This window comes from Rhinoderma darwinii, chromosome 9 (genome assembly GCF_050947455.1).
Source record: "Rhinoderma darwinii isolate aRhiDar2 chromosome 9, aRhiDar2.hap1, whole genome shotgun sequence".
Lineage (NCBI taxonomy): Eukaryota > Metazoa > Chordata > Amphibia > Anura > Rhinodermatidae > Rhinoderma > Rhinoderma darwinii.
The window spans coordinates 56,473,508-56,500,425 of NC_134695.1; the positions used below are offsets into that span (position 1 = coordinate 56,473,508).

The 26,918-nt window shown below is 44.7% G+C and overlaps 1 protein-coding gene across 2 annotated transcripts; it reads left to right on the top strand.

Annotated features, from left to right (window-relative positions):
• The first annotated feature begins 8,381 nt into the window (after nucleotides 1-8,381).
• On the top strand, nucleotides 8,382-18,599 carry ARL14EP (ARF like GTPase 14 effector protein). 2 transcript variants are annotated; one of them, XM_075837734.1, is made up of 3 exons: nucleotides 8,382-8,517; nucleotides 11,961-12,079; nucleotides 17,915-18,599. In XM_075837734.1, the coding sequence occupies exons 1-3, from the start codon at nucleotides 8,452-8,454 to the stop codon at nucleotides 18,138-18,140; spliced, it is 411 nt and encodes a 136-aa protein (XP_075693849.1). In that variant the 5' UTR covers nucleotides 8,382-8,451; the 3' UTR covers nucleotides 18,141-18,599. The 2 variants fall into 2 exon arrangements, with proteins under 2 accessions (XP_075693849.1, XP_075693848.1); XM_075837733.1 differs by having other exon boundaries at nucleotides 8,388-8,517; nucleotides 11,961-12,088.
• Nucleotides 18,600-26,918: the final 8,319 nt, after the last annotated feature.

The window sequence follows — 26,918 nt, forward strand, 5'->3', positions numbered from 1 at the left end:
ACTTACCACTGTTTCCCCCCCTCCGGGTCCCCTCAGGCTCCCTCAGCATGCTGGGGCTCATATAAGGACCTGAAGCAGAGCAGCATCAGGGCCTTATATGCAATGCAGGACTTAACGTCCTGAGTGCTGTGTCACATACAACAAAAAAGCGAAGAGGAGCAGTAAGATGAGTATACATAATATGCCTAAAAGTCACAATTGTCGATGCAAATGAAGACTTTTAGGCCTTTTTAAGTTTTTCTGGCGTAGAAAGGTTGATAAATTCCCACTATGTCTATGAAGCTCTGTATCAGGAAAACAGAGAACCAACTACTGTAAAGATAACACCAAATTTTGGATCTATTTAGATGAAAAAGAAAAATTGTGCTCAAGGTTGGACATTCACTTTAAGAGTCAAGCAGAATATTACTGAGATTATCTAAAAAGAGATCAATGCCCAAAAGGAAAATAAAAATAGTATAAGAATATATTGGTTTTATTTGTTGCATATACAATAAATATACAACAAGCACAAAGGTTGAATGCTTCAAATTGGCATCATAAATCCATCATGTACTTATCATCAATAAGCATTGATTTTTGGATTTTGACTTCTTCGTAGGTGAACCGATTTTTGGGAATCCCGCTAATGGGGAACTGCCAAGTAAGCATCGATGCAGGGAAAACAACGCATTCCAGGGCACACTTTTAAATTAATGGACATCCACTGATAGATATAAGAGACTTAGGCATAACTGTGGCTAAGATTTTCTGGATCAATTGTCTCAGCTATGTTGTGTCCACGGTCGCTGACAGCCGGCACACTCTACTTACCGGCAGCCGCGACTGCGGGACACTAATAGCTTGTCGGCGTCTCCCTCCCAGGAGACACTAACTCACGCGGCTGCACTCTCCTGCTTCTAGAGTGTGCGCGCTCGTCCCCGGCTTAAAGGGCCATCGCGCACCAACTAAATGTTCCCTAACCTATCCCCTTACTTCGTTGACTATATAAAGGGTTCTGCCCTTCCACACCTTGCCTGAACATTGTTGTATTCCCATGTTAGTCTTGCAAATAGTCCCTTAGTTGTTATCCTGCTCCCAGCATTCTCGTATCCTACTACCTTTATCCAGTATCCTGTAACTGTTAGTAATGTCTATGGCCGCATACCGTCGTCCTGACTCACCCTCTGACAGCCGCGGCCATGGACGAGCGAGTGCCCGGCGGCCTCTCCCTCCTGGGAGACGCCGGCACTCACTTCCTGGTCTGGACACTGTCTCCCGCAGGGCGCGCGCGCCCGCGCGTGCACGGCCTTAAAGGGCCAGTACGCGCACTGTTGCAGAATACTGCAATTAGCCCAGAATGCTTCTGGACTATAAAAGGGGCTCTGCCCTCTCGATCCTTGCCTGAGCGTTGTTGTGTTACCTTAAGTTTGTCCTTGCAAATGGTCTCCTAGTGTTTTCCAGTTCCCAGTGTTACCCATTCCTGCTGCCTGTACCCTGTATCCCGTACTACCGTGCCTCTGTGCCTTCAAGAGTTGGAGTCGTGTTGTGCCCTCCACTGCATCTATTGTGTCGCAACCCGCCGGGTGTCTGTCTACTTTCGGAGCTTCATCTTAGCCTGAATCCACCGCTACTGTCTACATTGCCTCAGGTACCCTTTCTGAACTATAGACATTGCATTATACCTGTTTGGCCAGCTGCTATCCCGCTATGCTGTACGGCCCAGTGAGTCTACACCCCGCGCCGTGACAGTACGCTCAGGCCATGGACCTTGCTGGTCAATTCAAGGGCCTGTAACCTTCCCAAGCCATGCAGGCGGACCTGCGAACCATACAGGATCAACTCCTTGTGGCTGTAAATTCCATGGTACTACAGCTAGGGGAGCCAGCTGCTTCCTCCTCTGCTGCTGTTCCAGATTCTCCAACTGATCCTCCTGCTACACCTCCTGTCAGCACCAGTTCTGATCCTCGGTTCTCGCTGCCACTACCACCTCTTTTCTCTGGAGACGCAAGCGCGTGCAGGGGATTTCTCAACCAGTGTCATATCCACTTCACCCTGCACGCCAGATCATTTTTCTCAGACGGCGCCAGGATCACCTTCATTATTTCTCTACTTGCCAGTAAGGCCCTGGCCAACCTGGGAACGACAGGGACCAGAGACCCGAGGCTTCCAGGGGTTCCTGCGGTTATCCCGCACTGTGTTCGAGGAGCCTGGACAAGTTTTGTCGGCAGCTACTTCTACACTGAACCTTCAACAGGAGGACACCTCCGTGGGCGAGTACACCATCCAGTTCCGGACCCTGGCAGGAGAGCTGTCCTGGAACACTGAGGCGTTAGTAGCTTCCTTCTCGCATGGCCTATCATCCGAGATCAAGGACGAACTAGCTGCTCGTGATCTACCACCTACCTTGGACGACCTAATTTTACTTGCCACCCAGGTTGACACGAGGCTCAGAGAAAGATCCCAAGAGGTTCGTCGAGAGAGAAGGCTTCCTAGGTTGGCTCCCAACTTCCAGCAACCCCTATTGTCCTCATCTGTTGCTCCATCCGAGGTCCCGATGCAAGTAGATCTGCTTAGACTATCTGTCCAGGAAAAACAGCGCAGGCGCACTTCTGGACTCTGTCTATATTGCGACCTCGCTGGCCATGTCGTGCGTCTTTGTCCCCAGAAGCCAAAAAACTGGAGAGACAAACCAGGGTGACACAGCATTTGACAGAGAACTCTCCTCCAAGCTGTCCATCCCTGTGACTATTGTCGCTGGTGGGAGGTCCCATCTGGTCTCTGCCTATATGGACTCTGGCTCTGCAGCTAATGTTATTCGCGCAGACCTTGTGGATCTTCCCACTACCCTTCTGGAGAAGACCTTGATCTTTGCCTCAGTATTTGGACTGCCGCTCCCTGACCCAATATTGTTAGTGACCAAACCGCTGGGGCTTCAAGTGGGAGCCCTTCATTCTGAGCTCATCCCCCTGTTTGTCCTACCCAAGGCCGTCAACCCTGTGTTGCTGGCTTTGCCTTGGCTCCGTCTACACGCCCCAGTCCTGGATTGGAACTCCGGAGAGGTTGTCCAGTGGGGTCCCAAGTGCCTCAACCGCTGTCTGAGGCATATCCATCCGCTTCAGCCTCCTCTGCATCAGTCATTGGCAGGGTTGCCCTCTTGCTACTCTCAGTTCTCGGATGTCTTCGACAAGAATGAGGCAGATACGTTGCCACCACATCGAGCGTATGATTGTCCTATTGACCTGGTCCCTGATTCGTCTCCTCCTCGCGGTAGGGTATACCCTCTCTCCTTATCTGAAACCCAGTCAATGTCTGCCTACATTAAAGAGGCTCTGTCACCACATTATAAGTGCCCTATCTCCTACATAAGGAGATTGGCGCTGTAATGTAGGTGACAGCGGTGCTTTTTATTTAGAAAAACGATCTATTTTTACCACTTTATGAGCGCTTTTTAGCTTTATGCTAATTAGTTCTTAATGCCCAAGTGGGCGTGTTTTTACTTTAGACCAAGTGGGCGTTGTACAGAGGAGTGTATGACGCTGACCAATTAGTGACCAATCAGCGTCATACACTTCTCTCCATTCATTTACACTGCAGATAGCGATATAGCTATATCGCTATGTGCAGCCCCATAAACACACTATAACATTACGGCCGTGTCCTGACAATCAATATACATTACCTCCAGCCAGGACGTGATGTGTATTCAGAATCCTGACACTTCTGAATCTTTTCTGTGAGATTTCCAGCAAGGCAAACGTAATCTCGCGAGATTACGCTGTAAACTGTCATTTAAAACGAGATTACGTTTGCCTTGCCAAAAAGGCCATGAATGCCAAGGTGTGGACTCCAGAAGCAAAAGCCACGTTCAAGAGCTTAAAGAAGGCCTTCACGTCAGCCTCAATCCTTCATCATCCTGATGTGTCCCTACAGTTTTCATTGGAGGTGGACGTCTCCTCTGTTGGTGCTGGCGCACTTCTGTTCCAGAGAGGTTCCAAAGGCAAGACTGGGGTATGTGGCTGCTACTCTAAGCTTTTTTCTCCCGCAGAGCGCAACTACGCGATTAAGGATCGGGAGTTACTGGCAATCAAGCTGACTCTGCAGGAGTGGAGACACCTACTAGAGGGCGCAGCTCATCCAATCCTGGTCTTCACAAACCACAAGAACCTCACCTATTTCCAGACGGCCCAACGGCTGAACTCTCGTCAGGCCGGGTGGTCGCTGTTCTTCGCTCGGTTCCAGTTTCAGCTCCACTACCGCCCTGCCGACAAGAATGTGAGGGCCGATGCCTTGTCTAGGTCGTTTGAGACAGATGACACTGTAGAGTCCTCACAGAATATCATTGACCCTTCCTGCATCATCTCTGTCAACCCTCTGCAAGTTAGAGACAGTCCTCCGGGAAGGACCTTTGTACTTCTGGCAGACAGGGGAAAAATCCTTCGCTGGGGACCCAGTTCCAAGCTGGCAGGTTACGCGAGTGCCCGTAAGACCCGAGACCTAATTGCCAGTCAGTTCTGGAGGCCCACGCTGCCCAAAGACGTCACATATTTTGTCTCCTCCAGCACGGTGTGCGCAGCAAATAAAGTTGCCCACTCCAGACCAGCTGGTCTGCTCCAGCCACTTCCTGTGCTCGATGCCCCCTCGCGACATATTGCAATCGACTTTGTCACAGATCTGCCTCTCTCTGCTGGATGCAGTGTGGTCTGGGTGGTAGTGGATCGATTATCCAAAATGGCTCATTTTGTTTCACTGACTGGTCTGCCTTCTGCTTCCCGACTGGCCGGCCTCTTTGGCAAACACATCTTCCGTCTGCATGGCTTGCCTCTGCATATTGTCTCCGATCGAGTGGTTCAGTTCACCTCAAAGTTCAGGAGAGCACTCTGCGGTCTCCTCGGTGTAAAATTGGACTTCATCTCTGCCTACCATCACCAGTCAAGTCGAGAGGGTTAATCAGATTATGGATAACTATCTACGGGACTTTATCTCCAGGCAGCATGATGACTGGGTGCAGCTGCTTCCTTGGGCTGAGTTCTCTTATAACAACCATACTAGTGAGTCCACCGCCTCCTGCCCATTCTTCATTGTCTACGGCCAACATCCACGAATACCTCTTCCTGTTTCCACTATGTTCCATGTGCCTGCAGCTGACTCTACTTTCAGGGGCAGATATGGCAGCAGATATGGCAGCAGACTCGATCTTCTATTCTGCTGGCGGTCGACCGCATGAAGAGAATGGCAGACACTAGAAGACAAGAACCTCCCCAGTTTCTTCCAAGAATATCCGGCTGAGGGTGCCATCTTGCAAGTTTGCTCCCAGGTTCCTCAGACCCTTCGAGATTCTGCTGCAGATAAATCCTGTCTCTTACAAGCTTCGGCTGCCTCCCACCCTCAAGATACCAAACTCCTTTCATGTCTCCTTGCTGAAGCCTGTGGTACAGAAACGGTACTCCGTGACTCCTAGCTCTGCAGTGGCTTCTAGCGCCTCGTCAGGGACATTCGAGGTTAGAGAGATCTTGGACACCAAGAGAGTAGGAGGAAGAACGTTTTATTTGGTGGATTGGAGAGGATTTGGTCCAGAGGGAGGTCTTGGGAGCCAGAGGAGAACATCAATGCTCCTGCCCTCATGAAGAAGTTTCTCTCCCGCTCTGGCCCCAAGAAGAGGGGCATAAGAGGGGGACACTGTAAAGTCTATGGCCGCGGACCGTCATCCTGACTCACCCTCTGACGGCCGCGGCCATTGAAGAGCGAGTGCCCGGCGGCATCTCCCTCCTGGGAGACACCGGCACTCACTTCCTGGTCAAGACACTGTCTCCCGCAGGTCGTGCGCGCCCGCACGGCCTTGAGGGGCCAGTATACGCACAGTTGCAGAATACTGCAATTAGCCCAGAATGCTTCTGGACTATAAAAGGGGCTCTGCCCTCTCGATCCTTGCCTGAGCGTTGTTGTGTTACCTTAAGTTTGTCCTTGCAAATGGTCTCCTAGTGTTTTCCAGTTCCCAGTTTCCAGTTCTAAGTGTTACCCGTTCCTGCTGCCTGTACCCTATATCCTGTGCCTCTGTGCCTTCAAGAGTCGGAGTCATGTTGTGTCCTCCACTGCATCTATTGTGTCGCACCCCGCCGGGTGTCTGTCTACTCTCGGAGCTTCATCTTAGCCTGAATCCACCGTTACTGTCTAGATTGTCTCAGGTAACCTTTCTGAACTATAGACATTGCATTATACCTGTTTGGCCAGCTGCTATCCCACTACGCGGTACGACCCAGTGGGTCCACACCCCGCGCTGTGACACTGTGCTTGTTCACATGTGCCATAACAGTGTACCAACCTCAGATGTGCCATAACAGTGTACCAGCCATAGATGTGTAATAACAGTGTACCAGCCATAGATGTGTAATAACAGTGTACCAGCCATAGATGTGTAATAACAGTGTACCAACCACAGATGTGCCATAACAGTGTACCAACCTCAGATGTGTTATAACAGTGTACCAGTCATAGATATGTAATAACAGTGTACCAACCTCAGATGTGCCATAACAGTGTACCAGCCATGGATTTGCCAGAACAGTGTACCATCCACAGATGTGTTATAACATTGTACCAACCACAGTTCTGCCATAACAGTGCACCAACCACAGATGTTTTATAACAGTGTACCAGTAATAGATGTGTAATAACAGTGTACCAGTAATAGATGTGTAATAACAGTGTACCAGTAATAGATGTGTAATAACAGTGTACCAGTAATAGATGTGTTATAACAGTGTACCAGTAATAGATGTGTAATAACAGCGTACCAGTAATAGATGTGACATAACAGTGTACCAGTAATAGATGTGACATAACAGTGTACCAGTAATAGATGTGACATAACAGTGTACCAGTAATAGATGTGTAATAACAGTGTACCAGTAATAGATGTGTAATAACAGTGTACCAGTAATAGATGTGTAATAACAGTGTACCAGTAATAGATGTGACATAACAGTGTACCAGTAATAGATGTGTAATAACAGTGTACCAGTAATAGATGTGACATAACAGTGTACCAGTAATAGATGTGACATAACAGTGTACCAGTAATAGATGTGACATAACAGTGTACCAGTAATAGATGTGACATAACAGTGTACCAGTAATAGATGTGACATAACAGTGTACCAGTAATAGATGTGACATAACAGCGTACCAGTAATAGATGTGACATAACAGTGTACCAGCCATAGATGTGACATAACAGTGTACCAGTAATAGATGTGTAATAACAGCGTACCAGCCATAGATGTGACATGACATAACAGTGTACCAGCCATAGATGTGACATGACATAACAGTGTACCAGCCATAGATGTGACATAACAGTGTACCAGTAATAGATGTGCCAATAACGAACGATACACTTAAATCTTTCACGCTGGCTAAAACATAGGTGCTTGGATTTCTAGACATCCAAAAGTGGCATATCCGTCCATCTTCATTTGGCATTATGAACATTTGGTATATCAGGACATTTTAAGCTCTGCCCCATTCTGATTGTGAACGGTCCCAAAAAGCTCAGGAACACCAACTTTCGTATAAATTAGTATTAACTTTGCAGTCTGATTCGTGGGATTGTACCGTCAAAATCAGCACTGTTGGCAAGTGTGACTTTGGACGTCAGAGCATCCGGAAGCAGAAAGTCTCCAGAGTATGGTCAGGTTGGCAGAATTGAAAACAATATTGTAATGTTCAGTAGCTTGATGTTATATGGTAGATGGGCTTTTCTTAGCCCAGAGATTCTGTTTGCTGACATAGCCCTGTATCTAAATAACCTGTCCCTGGCTTGTTGGCGCCCCACACCCCGCACCGTGGCACAGGCCCCACCACCCGCACCGTGGCTCAGGACCCACCACCCTCCTCTTAGCCACGTTGTGCAGCGGTTAAAAACAAAGAACTTATTTGATCGATAAACTAGTGCAATGCAATTATAACTGTGGCGCTTCTTTTGTGCATCTCAATTCGTTTCTGGTTAGAAAAATTGGAGAAGTTTATATAGAACAAACTGCAACAAATTTATCAAAATGCGTAACATATTTGGTGCAGCTCACAAGGCATATTTAACACATTTTTCTACCCTATGTCAAAAATATATAATAAATGTGGGGCAAGCCAGGTACTCTTTTTTTGTCGCAATTTAGAAAGAAATTCTGGCGCATTTTTCTTACTAAATCCCTTAATTGATACATTGAAACAAATAAATACATATATATATATATATATAAAGTTATAACAAATCAAATACTTTTTTACTATTATTATTTAATTTTCAGGTATTTTTTAACTGAGATTGCTATGGAAACGCCCGGGCTATGCCTTGGAACCATCGAGAATAATGATGCACAAACCGTCCGCCTCTCCACACCTCAACTCCTGACTTCCGCATCTCTATGGTGTTTGTTTGGCAGCTGCGTCACGGGGAGGCGTCTCCCCATGTAAATGGCGGCAGCGCGAGATTCTGGCGCCATTCATACAGGAATGCCGAGCAGGAAGACGCAGGCGAAAGTAAGTGCGGCCAAATAGGCGTGTGATACATTGTCGGGTTAAGTGGGAGCGCTTATAATGGAGGGCGGAAGCTAGCAGTGCACACGTGTAGGCCATGACATAGTCGCAGCTGCTGTTTGTTATCTTAAACATCTGTAGCCTTTCTACTAGCACTGCTCCCTGCATTCTCCGCCTCCCACACCAATGCGGCCTGCGGAGCAGCCACCAACGTAGAGTAATACTGAAGGTAGATCTATAAAAACGGCTACACGTATAATGTGGCGCCCATCAGATGGCAGCTTTTATTTAACAAGCGCCTCGTAAAAATGAAAGCTGGAATCTTATTGGTTGCTATTACTCCACTCTTGTTTTGCAGTTGTTGTGGCGCTAAATCTCGCCTTATGATGTGCAAGATGCGATCGCTTCCTCCTTACAGTGAAGCTGTAAATCCCCCCCCACAAATGTTATATTGCTAGGATATGTCATCAATCATTTGCTGTGGGACCCCCATGAATCTGAGATCGAAGGGGGCGCAGCGCTGTGGTCCCTTTAAAGAGAAATTGTTCTTTATTAAAACTTTGGACAAATCACAGTGACAGGTCAAAAGTTTTTTAATCGGTAGGAGTCCGGTTGCTGAGACCCCCCCAATCACTAAAAATATGGGTGCGGATGTGTTTGGCACTGCGCTCGGCTGATTGCTTCTGCGTCTATGTATTTAGCGATTGTGGGGGTCTCAGCACCTGGACCCTACTGATCAAAATTTCTGACATGTAAGAGCCTGTTCACATTACGTTTTGGCCCTATGAAAGCTCCCTATGTACACGCTAAACGTGTTCACGGGGCTCCATTTCCTAGACGGTAAACACCCACTTGGTATCGTCACGGCCGTAACAACCTCCACAACAAATTTGAAGCGTCATTTATAATTGGTGTAAGCTCTGAAAAAAATAGCTGAAACGTGCAGCAGAACTGACTGTTTTTATTTTAATTTTTCATTTAAAAAAAAAAAAAAAGTATATCAATTTAAACAATGTAAATGTACCCAAAAATGTCTCCTACATAAAGTACAAATCGTCCTGCAAGAAACACGTCTCATACAGCTATGTGGAACAAAAATAAAGTTATGAGCACCGGGATGCAAAGAGCAAAATATAAAAAAAATTGTTCTGTCCTCAAGGCCAAAATTGGCTGTGTCCTAAAGGGGTTGTCCAGGCATGGACAACTGATGACCTATCCACAGGATAGGTCATCAGTATATGATTGGTGGGGGGTCTGACACGCGGACCACGCACCGATCAGCTGCTTCCCGGCATCGGATGACCATGCCAGGACCAGATGGCTCCGGTCATGGAATAGCGGCCATACTGCGGCTCTGCTCCTACTCAAGGGAATAGGAGCAGTGTTGCTCTTATGCAGTAGTCAGCCATCTGCTTCAGGCTCTGAACTCTGCTTACTGCGTAACAACCGGCAGATGAATGGTGCGGGTGTTTGACCCCCACCGATCATATACTGATGACCTATCGCCTGAATGCCTGGACAGCCACTTTAAAAGGATCACTAAGATGGCAGACATAGGAGCCCACATTAGGCCCCAGGCTGCCATAGCTATCGTCGGCACCCCGCCATCGCGTCGGTAGGGGTGGCGTGGGGCTGTCTGAGGGGGCCCCCACCCTTTTATCTAGTGGCTTAGATGCTGTGGCCGCTATTGGCTGTGGCATCGACGGGTGCGTTCACGTATACCAGTTGCTTCAGTTATTTTGTCTCGTGATTACAACTGATGCAAAAATGTATCCGTTCCCATCAGGCTTTTTTAAAAAAAAAATTTTTTTATACTACATAACAATCAGTTGTCGTTCATTGTCATCAGTTTTTACCATCCTGATCTGCCAAAAAATTAGTCTAGGGGCTGAAAAGTTGCCAATTTTATCAGAGTGGTGCATAGCTTGTGATAGTGTGGATACATGATAGATTAGATACTTGTCGTTTCACAAAACTTCTGACGTGATCCTGGCATGTCAGGGCTCCTTCTCTGCTCCAGCCTCAGCGCTACACTGAAGTCTGACACACATTGTAATGTTCCGTGTGTCGTATTCAATGCAGTGCTGAGGGCGAGAGCCCAGAAGGCTACGGCCGTCCATTTATTTACCTGAGATCGGATCTTCAAAGCAGCCTTGTGGACATGCAAAGGCGCCAAACACTAGCCCTAACTTCAGGGAGGAGCTAGTTTTTGGCACCTTTGTAGCTAGCCAACACCACCCCGCATCCCCTACCCTGCACCACGCTACAATTGATGCTGTTTCTATTCACACGACAGGATGCAGGCGTCGGCCATTAAAAACTGCAATTTTTATAAGGTTTTGCATCTGTTCCATGTTGGCAACACTCTAGACAGGGATTCCACTCAAGGAGGAGCCCCTGACATCACTGCCCGTATATGGATAGTGACGTCACTGGCTTCTCCAGGAGCAGAACACTGGGCAGAGCGTCCTCTGGCCAAGGACTCCGCTCCAGGTGGAGCCCCTGACGTCACTGTACATATATGGACAAGAACGTCAGGTGTTACCTCTACTAGCGGAATAGGGCCTTATTCTCCCATGCCAGGTGCTGAGAAGGCAGCACCCGGCATTCATCTGGCGAACCGTGCATTAAGATAGGATACGGCGCCGGGTCTCCCAGGAAGGCAGATGCAAAAATACTGCAGGTAACTTTTTTGGATCCGGCGCTACAACATATGTCCCATGTGCCAGAACAGATCCCATAGAAAGCTATTGGATCCATTCTAGCATCAGTTTCCCTCTGGCTCTTCTGCAACACTCCAGAGGGGAACTGACAGGGGCAACTGATCTATGTGAACAGCACCATAGCGGCTAAATAGGCAGAATCAAAGTTATCTCCAATCTCGCCCATTGCCGTGAACCCTCTCAAAACTTCCCCCTGGTGGCTGTCACACAGTAGCCAAGTTGGGACCCTGTTAGAACGCCGACTGCACTGTTCAAACACCACCTCACTGCGGTGGTGCAGGTGAGGGAGGGGGAACCGGGTGGGGAACCTGATTCTAGCAATGGTCCTACCCCCACCAAACTAACGTTTACTGCCTATGCAGTGGAAAATTGCTGAATGCTTTTGGTCAAAATACCCCTTTCAAATTTATAGTTGCAGAGGCTGCACTACTGAGACATTCTGATGACGTGTCCTCTCCTAATTTTTGCCAGATGCCGTATTGTTTTAAAGATATGATGGGGAGGGGGCTTCTGTGTGTAACATCAAATGGTTTTGGTTTGCTTGCATTTTAATATGATTCCTGTTACATAGTGTTTTGAGTACTGGACTTTAAGGGCATGAACTGTTACTATATATGTAGTGGCTCTTTGGCTATATAGTTATGACTTTCTTAGAGTATATATATATAATATGTGTGTGTATATATATAAATTTATGATTATTATTTTTTTTTTTCTTTTAAGGGGCGAGCTGCCAAAGCCTTGAAGTTGCTGCAGTTTGCCAATCCAGGAAGGCAAACAGAGTTTACACCAGAAACCAGCACAAGAGAGAAGAGACGACAGACCAAGACCTCAACAGCCGGGTCAGAAAGGTTTGTGTATCCGTGTTGTCTTTTTCATTCAGCTTATTCTTACTCTGTTTGGAGCCTCCGTCACAGTTTTAATAAAATTTGATAGGAAAAACAATGCTGAACGCGATTCTATTTTTCCAATAATAATGACTGACACCTCGGTGGAATTCGCAGACCCCATTTTTGGTGGGGTGTGTCGGGCACCTCTGGTAACTGTCAGGCAAGGGTTTCAACACTGTCGTGGCTTCTGTTCTATACAGTGCCGATGTAAACAGAGACTTATGTGCCGGGCAAGATGACTTCTTGTGATTTTTGTTTTAGCCGCTCCCTGTCACGGCACTATCTAGTCACATACTAAAAGACTGCGCTTTTTTGCTTCCAATGTCAGACTTGGCACTTGCCCAGTAATAACCAAGCCAATAGGCTTAGTAACTGGTCTGTGATCACCCTGATTAACCCTTTCAGAACCACAATCCATTCTGACAATGACTAGGGCTCTTCTGCCCCTTTGAGTACAGCCCCACATAGGGGTTGCTGGGTCTGATGGTTTTATATGGACCGCCCATGGCCTAACAAATGCTGCCTACAAAAATCCTGTTAACAGATGTCTGCATTACATGCACAGGCAATATGTCCTATAGAATTGACATGGCATTAGAGTTTTAAAAGTTCTATTTAATTGATGATTATGTTAAAAAATAATAATGGATCAAAAGAGAATTTTTATTAAATAAGTTAATAGACTGTAAAAAAATAAATATATTTGATATCTTAATGTTTGTAACATCTGCATCAATAAATGTATCGTGTCAATTAGATCAATGATAAACTGCGTACAAAATTAAATTGAAAAAAATGGTTGAAATGCATTTTTTGTATGCTTTTTGCCATTCTAAACAAAATCAAACACAAATGTGTACCCTAAAAAATGTCCAACTTGTCTAACACAAGACAAGGCCTCAAACAGCAAAGTAAATAAAAAAAAAAATTGAAAAATCATGGTTGATATGGCAAAAACGAAAAAAAATAAATGCTTTACAATCCTTAAAGGGGTTTTCCACCTTCTGACAACTGATGACCTATCCACCGGATAGCTCATCAGTACATGACCTGTGGGGGGTTCGACTCCCGGGCCCCGCACAGATCAGCCGGTTCGGTGCCTCTGTGCACTGGATGTACATGCCGGAAGCACTTTGCTCTGGCCCGAAATAGCGACCTAGCACGGCCGCTATGCTATGTACGGAGCAAACTGCTTCTGGACTCTGTACATAGCGTTATGTGCCACCGGTGCGGGTTATCGGTGCGGGTCCGAGTGTCAGACCCGCACCGATATACTGATGACCTATCGGTTGTCAGAAGGTGGACAACGCCTTTAAAGGGTTTGTCAAGGAGTGAAAAAAGTTGCATAAACCCTAGCAGCAAATATGCTAAAATATTAAAAAAAAGCGTACTCGCCTGTTCAGCGCCGCAGCTCCCAATGTTCTATGGCCGGTTTTTGTTTACATTGCAGCAGTGGTGACTCCTGATCTGTGCCGCCAATTACTAGCCGCGGTGGTCACCTGTTGTACTCGCTGTCACTTGTGCGCTACTATAATTACCAGAAAATAGACGTCATTAAGGAGTCCTCCTGCCAAGCTGTTTAAAGGGAATGTGTCGCTAGAAATGTTTTATTTATTTTTTCAGTTAAACAATTAGTATATAAGTGATTACATGTTTTAATTTTTTCACAAGTCAGGAAATATTATAAAATTAGATTCTAATTTATAACATTTCCATGTGCTGGGCACTAGAGGGAGCAATTCCCAAAATTGCAGCATTGCAATGTGGTAAAGCAACCTCATTGCTTTATGCTGCATATTTGGGGTAGACACACTCGCTCTAGTGTCCTCAAACAATCCCCCCTCCTTTATTCTGGCTAGTGCCAGGAGAAGGAGGGGGTTTTTATCTTCAAACCCCCTACACTGTGTGCCGCCATTTTCTGAGCGACTGCACAGTGTAGGAGGATTAGATACAGGGCTCAGCAGACCGTATAACACGAACATAAATTACCTGTTCCTGCCGCTCCTATACCTTGTGCCTTCGCTTCCTTGAACATATGGCCGGAAGTCGTCATCTTACTGTCCGGCAGCGGCTTCCGGTCCACATGAAAATGCCGCCGGATTTCGCTCTGCGAACGAGCGTTGTTTTGGTCTGTGTGGGAGCGGCGCATGCCACACAGACGGCGTACGCTGCATTGAATGGAACGGCTCCCGTTCGTATTCTCTATGGGGTTGTATGTGCCGTTAATCGACACATACAGAGATTTAAAAAAAAAATGGCAGCCCCCATAGAGAAGTAAAAGAAAGAAAGAATAAAGTAGAACACGTGAATATAAATAAATAAAATTTATGTCAATATATTAAAAGCAATCTGATAAAAAAAAAATCATGACACCTTCCCTTTGAACTTCTACTCCGATAGCGAGTAGCTAAATATAGTTTCTTCTAAACTAAAATGTGGCAGTCAGTGGGGCTTCGTTACTGCTCCCACCCAGGTGGGTATAGCCTACTGAAGGGCAAATCTGCCTAGTCCTACATCCCTTGGTCTCCTATGTATGCAGATGAATCCTGACCATCCCTGTGGGAGCTGTAATGAAGCTTTATGTATTGTCACACAGCTTTCCCAGGATGGGATCTACCCAAGAAACATCTGAATAGAACTTGTATCTTGTCAGTACATCACGGTGGGATATACCCATTTAGAATGATGCCTACAAGGATGCCCCGGTCAAAAATGTGTGCATTTTACCGTGATTTGCTGCAGTTTTGCAGTGCAGTAATTGGCTGCGCAGTTTTTGCTGTAAATGTTAAATAAAACAAAATACAACGTCAATTACCACATGGTAAAACTCATGTAATTTTTGTCCGTGTGGCGCACTACTGCAACGTGTGAACCCAGGCTGAGCATGAGTACAACTAAACTAATTTGGTGTGAACAAAGCCTTACCACCAGGCAGCTTGTAAGACTTCCGGGCTGCAGTCTTTGCCTGGCCGTACATTAGGGTTTTTCAGACGGCCGTTTTTTGAACGACTTGTGGTTGTCTGAAGGTATTTTGTTTTGGATGGGGGTGCCATACGTTAAAATGGCAAAAATCGCATATTAATATCTGCCTTGATCTGTGGGCTTTTTTGAGCTTCTATTGATGGGATACAGATCTGTCATTTGAGCGTCTTTCCAACCGCAGATCAACTCAATCGTGTCATGAATGGGGGCCAACGGTAGTCAGAAAAGGGCCTGAATTGGCCTTTTTAATCATCCAAAATCTCTGGTGTATGGCCAGCTTTAGGCCCCATGCACACAGCGGAGCCAGGTGTATGGAGCTGTACAGACCCGATTGGGTGAAATACAATGGTGCTTGCCATGACTTTTTTTTCTCTCTCTATGGAATCGAACGCATAATGAGGTACAGTAGTGGTTCGCTGCACTGAAATATGAACCCTACTATGGCTTCGTCTATAATAGACGTGTTATATGCCTGTGTGCATAGCCAGTGTAAATTATTTTTGCTACATGTTGCTTTTTATATCCTAATAGCACTATAACTAATACCGTTACATGTGGTTGCTGTGTGCTTTCTCCCATATCGATTCACAGTTGGGTACGATATTGTTTTACCCCACTAGATGGCAGTAATGATACAAGACAACCAGTGAGACAATTGTCTTTGGGGAGGGAGGTTGTTTGTTAGAAAGGCGAGTTGAGGCTTTTCTTCCTGAAATTCTGATAGTTTTAATGTTAAAGTGGCTGAAAAGTATATTTGCACATTAAGAGACGATTACTTTATTGTCCATAATGAGGCATCGGTAATGTATGGCTTGTAGAAAATGTATAGCAAATTCTAATGCTGTTTTCCCAGGTAGCCTAAACGCTGGGGAATTTCTGCAACCGAATTCTGTGCGGAAATTCCGCAGCATTTACTGTAGCAGCAAAAGTGAATGAGATTTGAGCAAATCTCTTGCACGCTCTGCGGCAAAAAAAAACTGCAGCGAAAATGTTCATACGTTTTTCAATCTGCAACATGTCCATTTATGCTGCTCTCATGTTGCGGGTTTTCCAATTGAGTTCAATGAGGAGGTAAAACCTGCAACAGATGGCAAATGTTGAGAGGCTGCAAAATTTGCAAATCAGAAAAAAAAAAAAAAGCTTTTTTGGTTTCAAATCGATCAAAATAAAAAAAATCTAATGCTTACCCCTGGCTGTTGTCATAGAGATGCATTCCGCTGTTCTCCGTCCAGGCCAACCTCCTGGGATGAGGTCTTATCCCATGCGACCGCTGCAGCTAATCGCAGGCTGCAGTGGTCATGTGTGCTGCACGGAGAACATAGGGGCATGTTGCTATGACAACGACCAGTGGTAAATATTAGCTTTTTTTGGGGGGGCGGAATTCCGTGCTGGTACCTGCTCGGATACGCTACGTACGTTTATGCAGTGTATCTGACCCGTGGGAACCCAATCGTATTGGTTTATGGATTAGGTTAAATTTTCACGACTTCGGTTTAATCAGAATTGTATGGCCTTTTTTTTTCCCCCTTTTGTAGAGAAACCTGCTGTTTGCATTACCAGAGATTAGCAACTTCACAGATTCACCGAATTCCTATTATGGAACAATTTCCACCATATAAAACAGACTGAAATATGGACTGGCATTTAAACTTCCATTGTTTTCAATGGGGAATATACAGTTCCATGATTAGAATCGGAAAACGGGCTTGTTTTCCCACATTTTGCTAATCCTTTAAGCCATTTAGGATGAAATATCTCCAACAGATAAGCGTGAATATGTGCAGACAGTCATCTACTCCTTGACCCTGCGGAGGTCGCAATAATGCCCCTAGTGTCGATTCACACACTGCAGATTGTGGTGCAGAAATATCTTCCACATAAAATCCGTTCCATTCATCTGAACGTGGCTGTTTCGGCATTAAGCACGTGGATGTCTGCAAGTTCCGTTCAGGTGAATGGAACTGAATTTCAGCCGCAGAAATTTCTGCAACAAAATCTGTGAATCCACCCCTATGGTATTTTTGACCCCCTGTAAAGGCACGTTCACGCTTTTCAAATCAGTCTCGTAGGTTTACGCATGAAATCACATGGGGCCATAGAAAAGGCCTGTAGTTTAAAGTAACACCAGTGATAAATGGCCTGTGACTGAATCTAAGCAAGACTGGCTCAGTCATCCATAGCAGCCAATCACAGCACAGCTTTGATTTTCATGAGCCAAATTTGAAATGTGTGACATTAGATGGCGACATCGAAGCAAGAAAAAAACTTTTTGCGTGTTTGACGGGGTCTGTCGTGATAGTACAGCAAAACTGTCAGAATAAATGAGCTCCGCATAGGAAATGCTTTGGTTTGGCATTGCTCCACCCAACGTTACTCAGTCTTTGTCATGGGAAAAGTCTGGGCCGCCCAAATTCACAGCATTCGAATCTGAGGCTCGGAAAAACCAAGTGTCCTTATCGAGCCCATGAGGGATTCACCCAAAGTGAACGTGTTCTGTGCAATAAGCAAGCGCAAAGTCTACAGTCCCTTTTTTTTCTGCCGAGGATATGGTCCCTGGCTACTCCTACCTGGACATGATAAAGGAATGGCTTATGACTGAACTGGACAACCACCTAGACATCGGCCGTGTCACCAATAGAAATCACTTTGAACATTTGTAGTGTAAAGATAAAACTTGGATAGATTGTGTCTCTCTCCATGTTAATAATTTTGTGTTCTATTCTCTGTTCTGAATACCGAGGTGATAATTTTGCCCCATGCTCTTTGAATCCCCCTGTATGACTCCGGTAATGTTTTATCTTCCAGACAGACCTTTCCATCAAAGAATAAAGTGTATGACAGCCACGGAAACCTTCTAGTCAACGGGAGGGATTTGTGCGATTGTTTGGATGAGGACTGCATGGGCTGCTTCTACTCGTGCAGAAAATGCGGCTCCAACAAGTGCGGCGTCGAGTGCAGGTGCGACCGCAAATGGCTTTACGAGCAAATTGAAATAGAAGGTGGAGAAGTTATCCGGAATAAACATGCTTGACATAGACCTAGAGCTCCTGGCTTAAAAAAGAACACTCTAAGACTCTTCGCACGCAGCCTCTGGAGACGTTCTTCATGCAGTAGTCTGCACCACGCTGAAGACGTTTAGTACGGAAGGCGCCGCAGGTCTCCTGTTCTCTGTACAGACTCTCATGAATTCCGGCTTCTCCGCTGTTTTCTTATTGGATGCTCTTAAGGAAGGGCCAGAAAAAAAAAACCCACTCTCTGCATCAACACTATTCCATCTGCTTTTGGGGGTTTTTGTTATTTTTTCTTCTGTACAAACTTTTTAAAAAATGTACAAGGTAGAAATCCACAGTGTCCCTGCGGCGTGTGCGCGCTGTGTAAAGCGCACCTCCAGTCTCTAAAAAAACGATTACAGCGCACTTGTATTAGCGATTCTGCTTCTAACTACAGCGCGGACTGTATATAGTCTGTGCTGCCGACGGCTCATAACTCTGCAGTAGGAGAGATTGCCCTACCTCGTCTCATCGGCTACCGTCTCCAGAATGGCCGCTAGCTCTGTAGGATCACGTTACATTCTACTGTGCCGGCGGCTGTTCTGGATACGGGAGCCATGAAGACTTCCAGGATTCACTTCTCTACTGCAGAGTTATGAGCCACCCGCAGCACAGCTTGTGCTATAGATAGAAGCAAAATTCCTAAGGCCCCTGCATGTAGCCGTAATCCGTGATTACGGCTACGGACGGCCACATACAGTCACCCACATTTGCGTGCCGTGCTCCAGTTATAAAGTTTGTAAAATCAAAAAATATGGAATGGCCTATTTTTTGCGGAGCCGCTCTACGTCATGGACATCTTCCTGTGTATATATACGGGAAGGTGTCCGTGGGCAATAGAAATGAATGGGTCCGTACTCTTCGCAATTACGGTCCGTAATTGCGGATCAAAGTTACGGCCATGTGCATGGGCACTAATACATGTTATTTAGAAAAACTATTATTATGCAAACTCCTGCGCTATAATAATTTTTCTCTATAATGTCAGTGAAACTGGAGGTGCCCATTAATAATCTGTGTCACCCCATTAGAGGAGATTTATACCAGTACACGCACCACACTGCCACTTTGACAGTTGCTAAGAAGAAACCAAGCTTGGTCCAAAGCCGCTCCTCTTATCTGTGTCATATTTTAATTTAACTTTTTTTTTAAATTTAGTTTTCACCTAAGGATCTCTCACTTTCAGAAACCAAAGCTTGACAACAGACCCCCCCGTCCTTCCTCACACATTTTTGGTCCTCAATTCTCGTTTCCACAGTATTTTATATGCGAGTCAAGCCAGTTATTTTGAAAAATTGTAAGTTATTATTCATTTCTATACAGAGATCTATGAACCATCTTCGTCTTTGGAATATTTTGCAAAATAAATTCCTGTTGTATAACTTTTTGTCATTTAGGAAGATAATAGTGAAGCGTTACTTATCTAATAATAATCTTGCGGCAACAAAACGAGCATTTTTGGCCAAGTTATGACCATTTTCGTATTTATGCAAATGAAGCTTGCAAATGAACAACTGGGCGTGTTGAAAAGTAAAAGTCCAAGTGGGCGTGTATTATGTGCGTACATCGGGGCGTTTTTACTACTTTTACTAGCTGGGCTTTCTGACGAAAAGTATCATCCACTTCTCTTCACAACGCCCAGCTTCTGGCAGTGCAGACACAGCATGTTCTCGAGAGATCACGCTATGTCGTCACTCACAGGTCCTGCATCGTGTCAGACGAGCGAGGACACATCGGCAACAGAGGCTACAGATGATTCTGCAGCAGCATCGGCGTTTGCAGGTAAGTCGATGTAGCTACTTACCTACAAATGCTGCTGCAGAATCAACTGTAGCCTCTGGTGCCGATGTGTCCTCGCTCGTCCGACACGATGCAGGACCTGGGGCAGGAAGTGAGTGACGTCACAGCGTGATCTCTCGAGAACACGCTGTGTGTCTGCACTGCCAGAAGCTGGGCGTTCTGAAGAGAAGTGGATGATACTTCTCGTCAGAACGCCCAGCTAGTAAAAGAAGTAAACACGCCCAGATGTAACACACATAATACACGCCCAGTTGGACTTTTGCAAGCCTCATTTGCATAAATACGAAAATTGTCATAACTTGGCCAAAAATGCTCGTTTTTTTTTAAAAATAAAAACGTTACTGTAATCTACATTGCAGCGCCGATCTGCTGCAATAGCAGATAGGGGGTTGCAAAATCTGGTGACAGAGCCTCTTTAAGCGTTGACCCAAATAGTTTTTATTATTCCAAGAAGAATATATAAAATTTTTCATTGCTGGTCAAAAGATAAATAAATAGAAAAAAAAATGTCTGTCCACAAAGTATTTTAGGAAGCTGTGGAGACTTAATCCAGCCAGCAGGTGGCAGCATCACTCGTAGAAGCGTGATTTGGTGATGTACGACATCTGAACATGAAAGCATAGCACAGTGCGTTCCCATACTTCTAATCTAGCACCTTGTTACCACTACTGTATGTATCCTATATGGCTGATGGGGTGTGGACACGGCTTCTATGGGATCCTGTTTCTGGCTGTAAAACCTTGAATGCAGTTTACCATATAATACAGAATATTAAGTAGATATTATTGAATTCCATATCCTAACATGCCAGGTAAGGTACGGTGCCTTATTTGTAAGTACTATTGGCTTTCTGCCACCCCGTCATCATTCTCTGCACCCCTCCCGACAAGGCCCTGTACAGAGAACAAAGCCCTATTAAAGAAAATGAAACTGTTGTATCTGCACAAGGACTGGTTTGGGAGTGGTGCTGCTGCCCCTTCATTCTAGTGACCCATGAGGCCGGATCTCCATTTATCGGGACACATTTCTGACATCCAACCTTGCCACCCTCCTCTACTGCAGCGCACACCTCAGCCACCCTATCCTATTATACTCTATTACACATACATGTGATCCTTGCAAGCTGCGGTTCAAAATTACGTCTTCATTCCACGTCAGCATAACTTTTCCTTGGAAACTTTTATTTATTGGGTCTCCACAGCTCAGTGGCAGGACACGTCTGGTTAAGGTGGAAGTCGGACACTATACATAGTGCAAACTGCTAAAGTTTGGAGGAGTTAAAATGGTCTAGGATACTCACAGTTTGGGCTGAGCCACTCCTGCTACACAGTGTAAACACCATGCAGGCAATTCTATAGAGTTTTCTCAAGACAGGTTGACATGCAGGATGAGAATCTGAATTTCTGCAGGTTTTTGTTTCCCGCATGTGGACCCACTTTGCGGATAATTTGCAGCGTGTTGCAATAGCAGCAAAGAAAATCCAGACTTGTGGACGTACCCAAGAGATAGTCCTATCAAAACCACACATTTTATTTCTTTTTTGTTCAATGAAGCCAACCCATCGTTCAGTCTATTGCCGCTGGTATGGCGGCTGAAACACTCGGTGGACAGTTTGCGGCCATCCATACTACATGGTAACAATTCAAATGGATCCTTGGCCGCTAGGGCTGATGTTACTAAGTGGTTCCCCACGAGAGAGGAGGACCGCCACATAGAGGGCATATGGTGGAGGGGTTATCTTAGACATCTCCATGAAGGGCATTGTGAGATTCTACCTTTTGGTATTACATTGGGGAAGGCCTTTTCCTGGTTTCGTCATGACTGCACTAGGGTTGCACGATGCATCGAAACTTCGATACCGTGCACCCTCAAACGGTCCAATACCATTATTTCATGTATTTCGATTCAAATCGGTGCGGCTGCACAGCTTAGTATAGTAACACATGAATATTGTTCGAGCCGGGCTGCACTTGTGTAACACAGCCATTGCCCTGCTCCTGAGTCCTGACAAGTGTGCGCGCGGTCGATATGATGTGCCTGGCACTGCACTAATTGCCGGCACCGAAGACAGAACATGGTGGGCATACTACAAAACACCCCCGTGTTCTGTCTTCAGTGCAGCACCGGCCGCGTCACCTACTGACCGCGCACGCGTACTTATTGTCAGGAGCGGGGCAATGGCTGTATTGGAACCTCTCATCTCCGCTGCTATTCCCCTGAATGCTGCGATCAAAGCTGACCGCAGCATTCAAGGGGTAAATGAGAAGGACGATGCCCTTTGGATCGCGTCACAGGGAATCCCTGTGATGCGATCGAGGGGCATACCATATATGGGCAGACAGCCCAGGGTCCATTGAAGGACCCCAGGGCTGTCTGACCATATTTCCTGTTGTTAGGGCATACTTAGTACACAGACAGCTGTTAGGACTTACCTATCAGTATATAGATATATGCCAGTGCATTAAAGTTTAAAAATAAAAAAGTAAAAATAAAGTCATGTTAAATAATAAAAATGCTAATGTTTTTACAATAAACATTAAAATAAGTCTACATATAATTTACACATAATCGGTATAGTCGCAACCGTAATAACACATTTATAGCGTAATTAATATTTACGCTGTTATAAAATTAAAAAAAACAGCTTTCTTTTACTTATTGTGAGGCACGAGGTATTATGAATTTTATACCTCCATTTGCCTCACAAGGGCTTATTCAGATGAACGTATAATAGGTCCGTGCAACGTGCGTGATTTTCACGCGCCTCGCACGGACCTATATTAGTCAATGGGGCCGTTCAGACAGTCCGTGAGTTTCACGCAGTGTGTGTCCGCTGCGTAAAACTCACGACATGTCCTTTATTTGTGCGTTTTTCGCGCATCACGCACCCATTGAAGTCAACGGGTGCAAGAAAATCACGCACAGCACACGGAAGCGCGATTCGTGCAACAGCAGTAAAAAGTATGAATGAAAACAGAAAAGCACCACGTGCTTTTCTGTTTACAAACATACAGAGTATCATAATGATGGCGGCAAAACCACGCATCATACGCTGCTGACACACAGAGCTGTTATTTTTCGCGCGCAAAACGCACACGCTCGTGTGAATCCGGCCTAATGGTAATTAACCCCCATCATGTACCTCACACATTAACCCAATGTTGTCCATTATGACTGAGGAACATGATGGGGTTAATTACTATTAATGTGAGGAATATGGAGGTTCAAAATTCATCACACCTCGTGCCATATCAGAAAATGGAAGGACTTTTTTTTTTTTTTTTCTATTGTTGGCAAAGTATCGTTTTGATATCGAGAATCACAATACTACATGAAGTATCGGTATCGAAGTCCAAATTCTGGTATTGTGACAACCCTACTGTGCACAAAGCAAGGACCTTTAAAAAGTTTGTTCTTCGCCGAACCTTGATCTGAAACACGGAACCCCATTGATTGTATTAGAGCACCAACTGGAAGACGGGCATTATGGCCCAACATCCGTGCCAAACCTAAGAATTGGCGCAAATCCCGACATTAATAAGTGGGAAGATTCCCGAGAGGAGCGGATGCTGTTATTCTTCGTACTAATACCAATGATTTTGGATGAGATGTTCAGGTTTTGGCAATGTAGTGTACTACACCTGTAAGTTTTGGTTCCTTACTAGCCCAGCAGAGGGCAGCATTTGGTAACGCAACTGAGAGAGTACTAGAAATATTAATGTGAACAAATGAGGGTTTTACTAACCCGTGATACGCTCCAATTTGTAATAACATTTCATATGGCAGAGCTCGCTTTAGAGGGATCGTCTTTCTAAGTCTATTCCAGTTCTTCTGAATAGCAGGAGAATCTATTTAACACAAGTGTACGCTGAAATCACAGAATAAAATGAAATCCACAGCTAGAATGATAAAAAAAAATTGCTGACCGATGTAAAAATTAAGTGCAGAATCCTATAATACTTGTATGAGCGCATTTATTTATTTCTGAACACACTTGCATGGTTTTGATTTTCGTTATATCTTTTTAAAGAACTTTTGGATATTTAAAGGGGTGGTCTGACATTGGAAAAGATGGTCTGCTGATTTTCTTTGTCCGTCAGAAACAGCGCCACTCTTGTCTATAGGTTGTGTCTGGTATTGCACCTTAGCCCTGTTCAAGTGAATGGCGATATACTGCAATAGCAGACACAGGACATGAACAAGAATGGAGCAGCCATCATGCTCAATAACTTCAATGGGTGCCATGTAATGCTGTAGTCTCCCTGAAGCATTGACTGGCTAGTCCCTGATGATAACAGCTAATCATTTGGGGGGCAGCAGAACCATTTGCCATCAGCTCATCTTTGGGAGACCAGTGGAGAACCCCTATAAGAGAGTAGGCCTCGTGATGGGGGTGAAATTAGATTTGCGTAAAAGGAGCTCATATTCGTGTCAAAAAGGAGGAGAGCGAAGAAGTGTGAAGGGGATAAAGAGAGAAGAGCAAAGAAAAGGGAGGGGTGAAGAAAAAGTAAAACAAAAAGAGGTTTAGTGGGGGGCACAGGGACGTAGTTCAGCACGCAACTAGAGCCTTATAACACATGTGATACATAGCACCATATAAATAAATGGCTTTTCTGGATCACCATGAAGACTGTTCTGTCCTTTCTAGCACTCATCAGTGAAGAAGCAATTTAAAATATAGAACAAAATGGAAATAATGGCACTAATATCAAAAGAAGTGACGGTTACATGTGGTGAACCTTCACGTGTATATTAGGAGATTGCATTATGAAGAATTCCCTTATTTAATTCTATTGCTGGAATTGCTTAATGTTCCATTGGGAGCAATTCAGGTAATAGGGCAGCGCAGGGGTGACCAGCTCTATTCTATTGACTGCACTGAGATTACCCATGTCGCTCCTGCCGATAAATGGAGAGGTGAAATTTACACAGTCTTTATATTAAGGTTCAGATTTTTAAAATACAAAGACAGAAGTAAGCTTTTTTTCCCCAATAACATTACTAATGAAAACATTTTTAACATCAGTGGCAAAGGAAATGTACAAATCTTAAAGGGGTTGTCCAGTTTAGAAAACCCATTTTCATATAATTTATTAGGGGTTTCTGAGTTAGGGGGGTCCCCTGTTTACAATCCTCGTCTCTTGACCAGCGTGGAGAGCAGATAGAAAGAATGTATTTCACTCTGGAGGACCTGTCCTGTCCTGCATTAAACAGACAATCCATGTTTTATTTTTTTTATGGGCACTGTAATGCTTGATTTCCCCAGTGGTGGCGCTGCAGGGAAATTTTACACTTACTGTCAGGTTTCCCCACAGATTACAGCTGATCACCGGGGATCCTAGCAGGGGGACACTTTGTGAACGGCTTATTGTCAAGAGACCCTTCTGAAACGAGGGGTTTCTGCCATGAATAAGAACACTGTCAGTGTTCGAAACGCGTAGGCTCGGGCATCCGCCCGCATGAAAACCACCTTGATACTGCGTCTCCTTTCAATTTTAACTATTTTTCCGTGTCAATAAAAATGGGAACATTGTAGCCCTTTTATCTTCAAACAGCGCTGGATCAATTCTTCTTTCCTATTCATGAAACTAGGGATTGTCTAAAGCGGAGAACCCCTTTAAAGGCCTACAAAGTCATTCAGATTTACTTTAAAATTGTCATTTCTGCAATTATCATAATAAATAATCTAGATAAGAGCTTAAGAGGGTAGCCTGGGATTAGAAAAAAAAGGATCTATTTTCGCCCCATTCACTTGAATAAGGCTTAGCTGCAATACCAGATGCAACCCATGGACAAGAGTGGCGCTGTTTTTAGAAAAAGCAGATCTTTTTTACTTTCACGCCGACACAAGTTTAGCCATAAAGTATAAGTAATGAATCACATTCACATCTCAAATTAAATGCCTTCCACTACATTTGCATATCATTTTTCATTTTGAACTCTCCAAACATAAAGTGATGGAATCATCTACACAATTTTAGCTCAGTGCTGGTACAAATTTCACCGCTATCGCCTGTAACCCAACGATCTGTCTTGGTACCCCCACATCACTCTACATCTCTCCCATTCCAAATGCTTTGTAACCACCTAATAAGTCAGACCCAGCACATATGACGATGAGCCCTTGCGGAGGTCAGAAATTTCTACTGACATCTTTTGTCTGGTTAGTATTTTTATTATTAAGGGGAATTAAAAAGTCGATAAAAGGCAAATAGCAAATGAATCCTCCAGGTTTCCTATATTGCTGCTTTTCTCCAAATTATATTCTATTTCACATGGGATAATGCAATTAAAAGATAATCACAGGAGATGAGGAGTCGAGACTGATCGCCAAGGTTTCCATCATAGTTCTGCATTCATTCCGTAATTCCTTTGTCAAAGGCATAGAGGTAAATATATTGCACATTTGTTCAAACAAGCGCACGTGTATTCAGAATGTCACTGTTTGGGACAATATGTGGTTAAGCCAGTCCGTAATGAAGTCATTAGTGGAAGACAATGCTCTCATATAAATGAATTGTTCAGAAATCCATGTTTATAGCCGAGCCTTAACAACTATACCAGGTATTCAACTAGACATAATGGTGTGACCAAGGCAAAGGGAGGGGATCGATTCCCATAACAACCAGAGAGGTTTAGATCAAGGAAATATATATATATACACAGGGTGGGCCATTTATATGGATACACCTAAATAAAATGGGAATGGTTGGTGATATTAACTTCCTGTTTGTGGCACATTAGTATATGGGAGGGGGAAAACTTTTCAAGCTGGGTGTTGACCATGGTGGCCATTTTGAAGTCGGCCATTTTGTATCCAACTTTCGTTTTTTGAATTGGAAGAGGGTCATGTGACACATCAAACTTATCAAGAATTTCACAAGAAAAACAATGGTGTGCTTGGTTTTAATGTTACTTTATTCTTTCATGAGTTATTTACAAGTTTCTGACCACTTATA

Bases quoted from the DNA above. Each gene is read 5' to 3' on its own strand.
- ARL14EP (XM_075837733.1), top strand. From the start codon at position 8,452: ATGGCGGCAGCGCGAGATTCTGGCGCCATTCATACAGGAATGCCGAGC. The intron at 8,518-11,960 runs GTAAGTGCGGCC...TTTTCTTTTAAG, and splicing joins GCAGGAAGACGCAGGCGAAA to GGGCGAGCTGCCAAAGCCTT. The intron at 12,089-17,914 runs GTTTGTGTATCC...TTTATCTTCCAG, and splicing joins TCAACAGCCGGGTCAGAAAG to ACAGACCTTTCCATCAAAGA.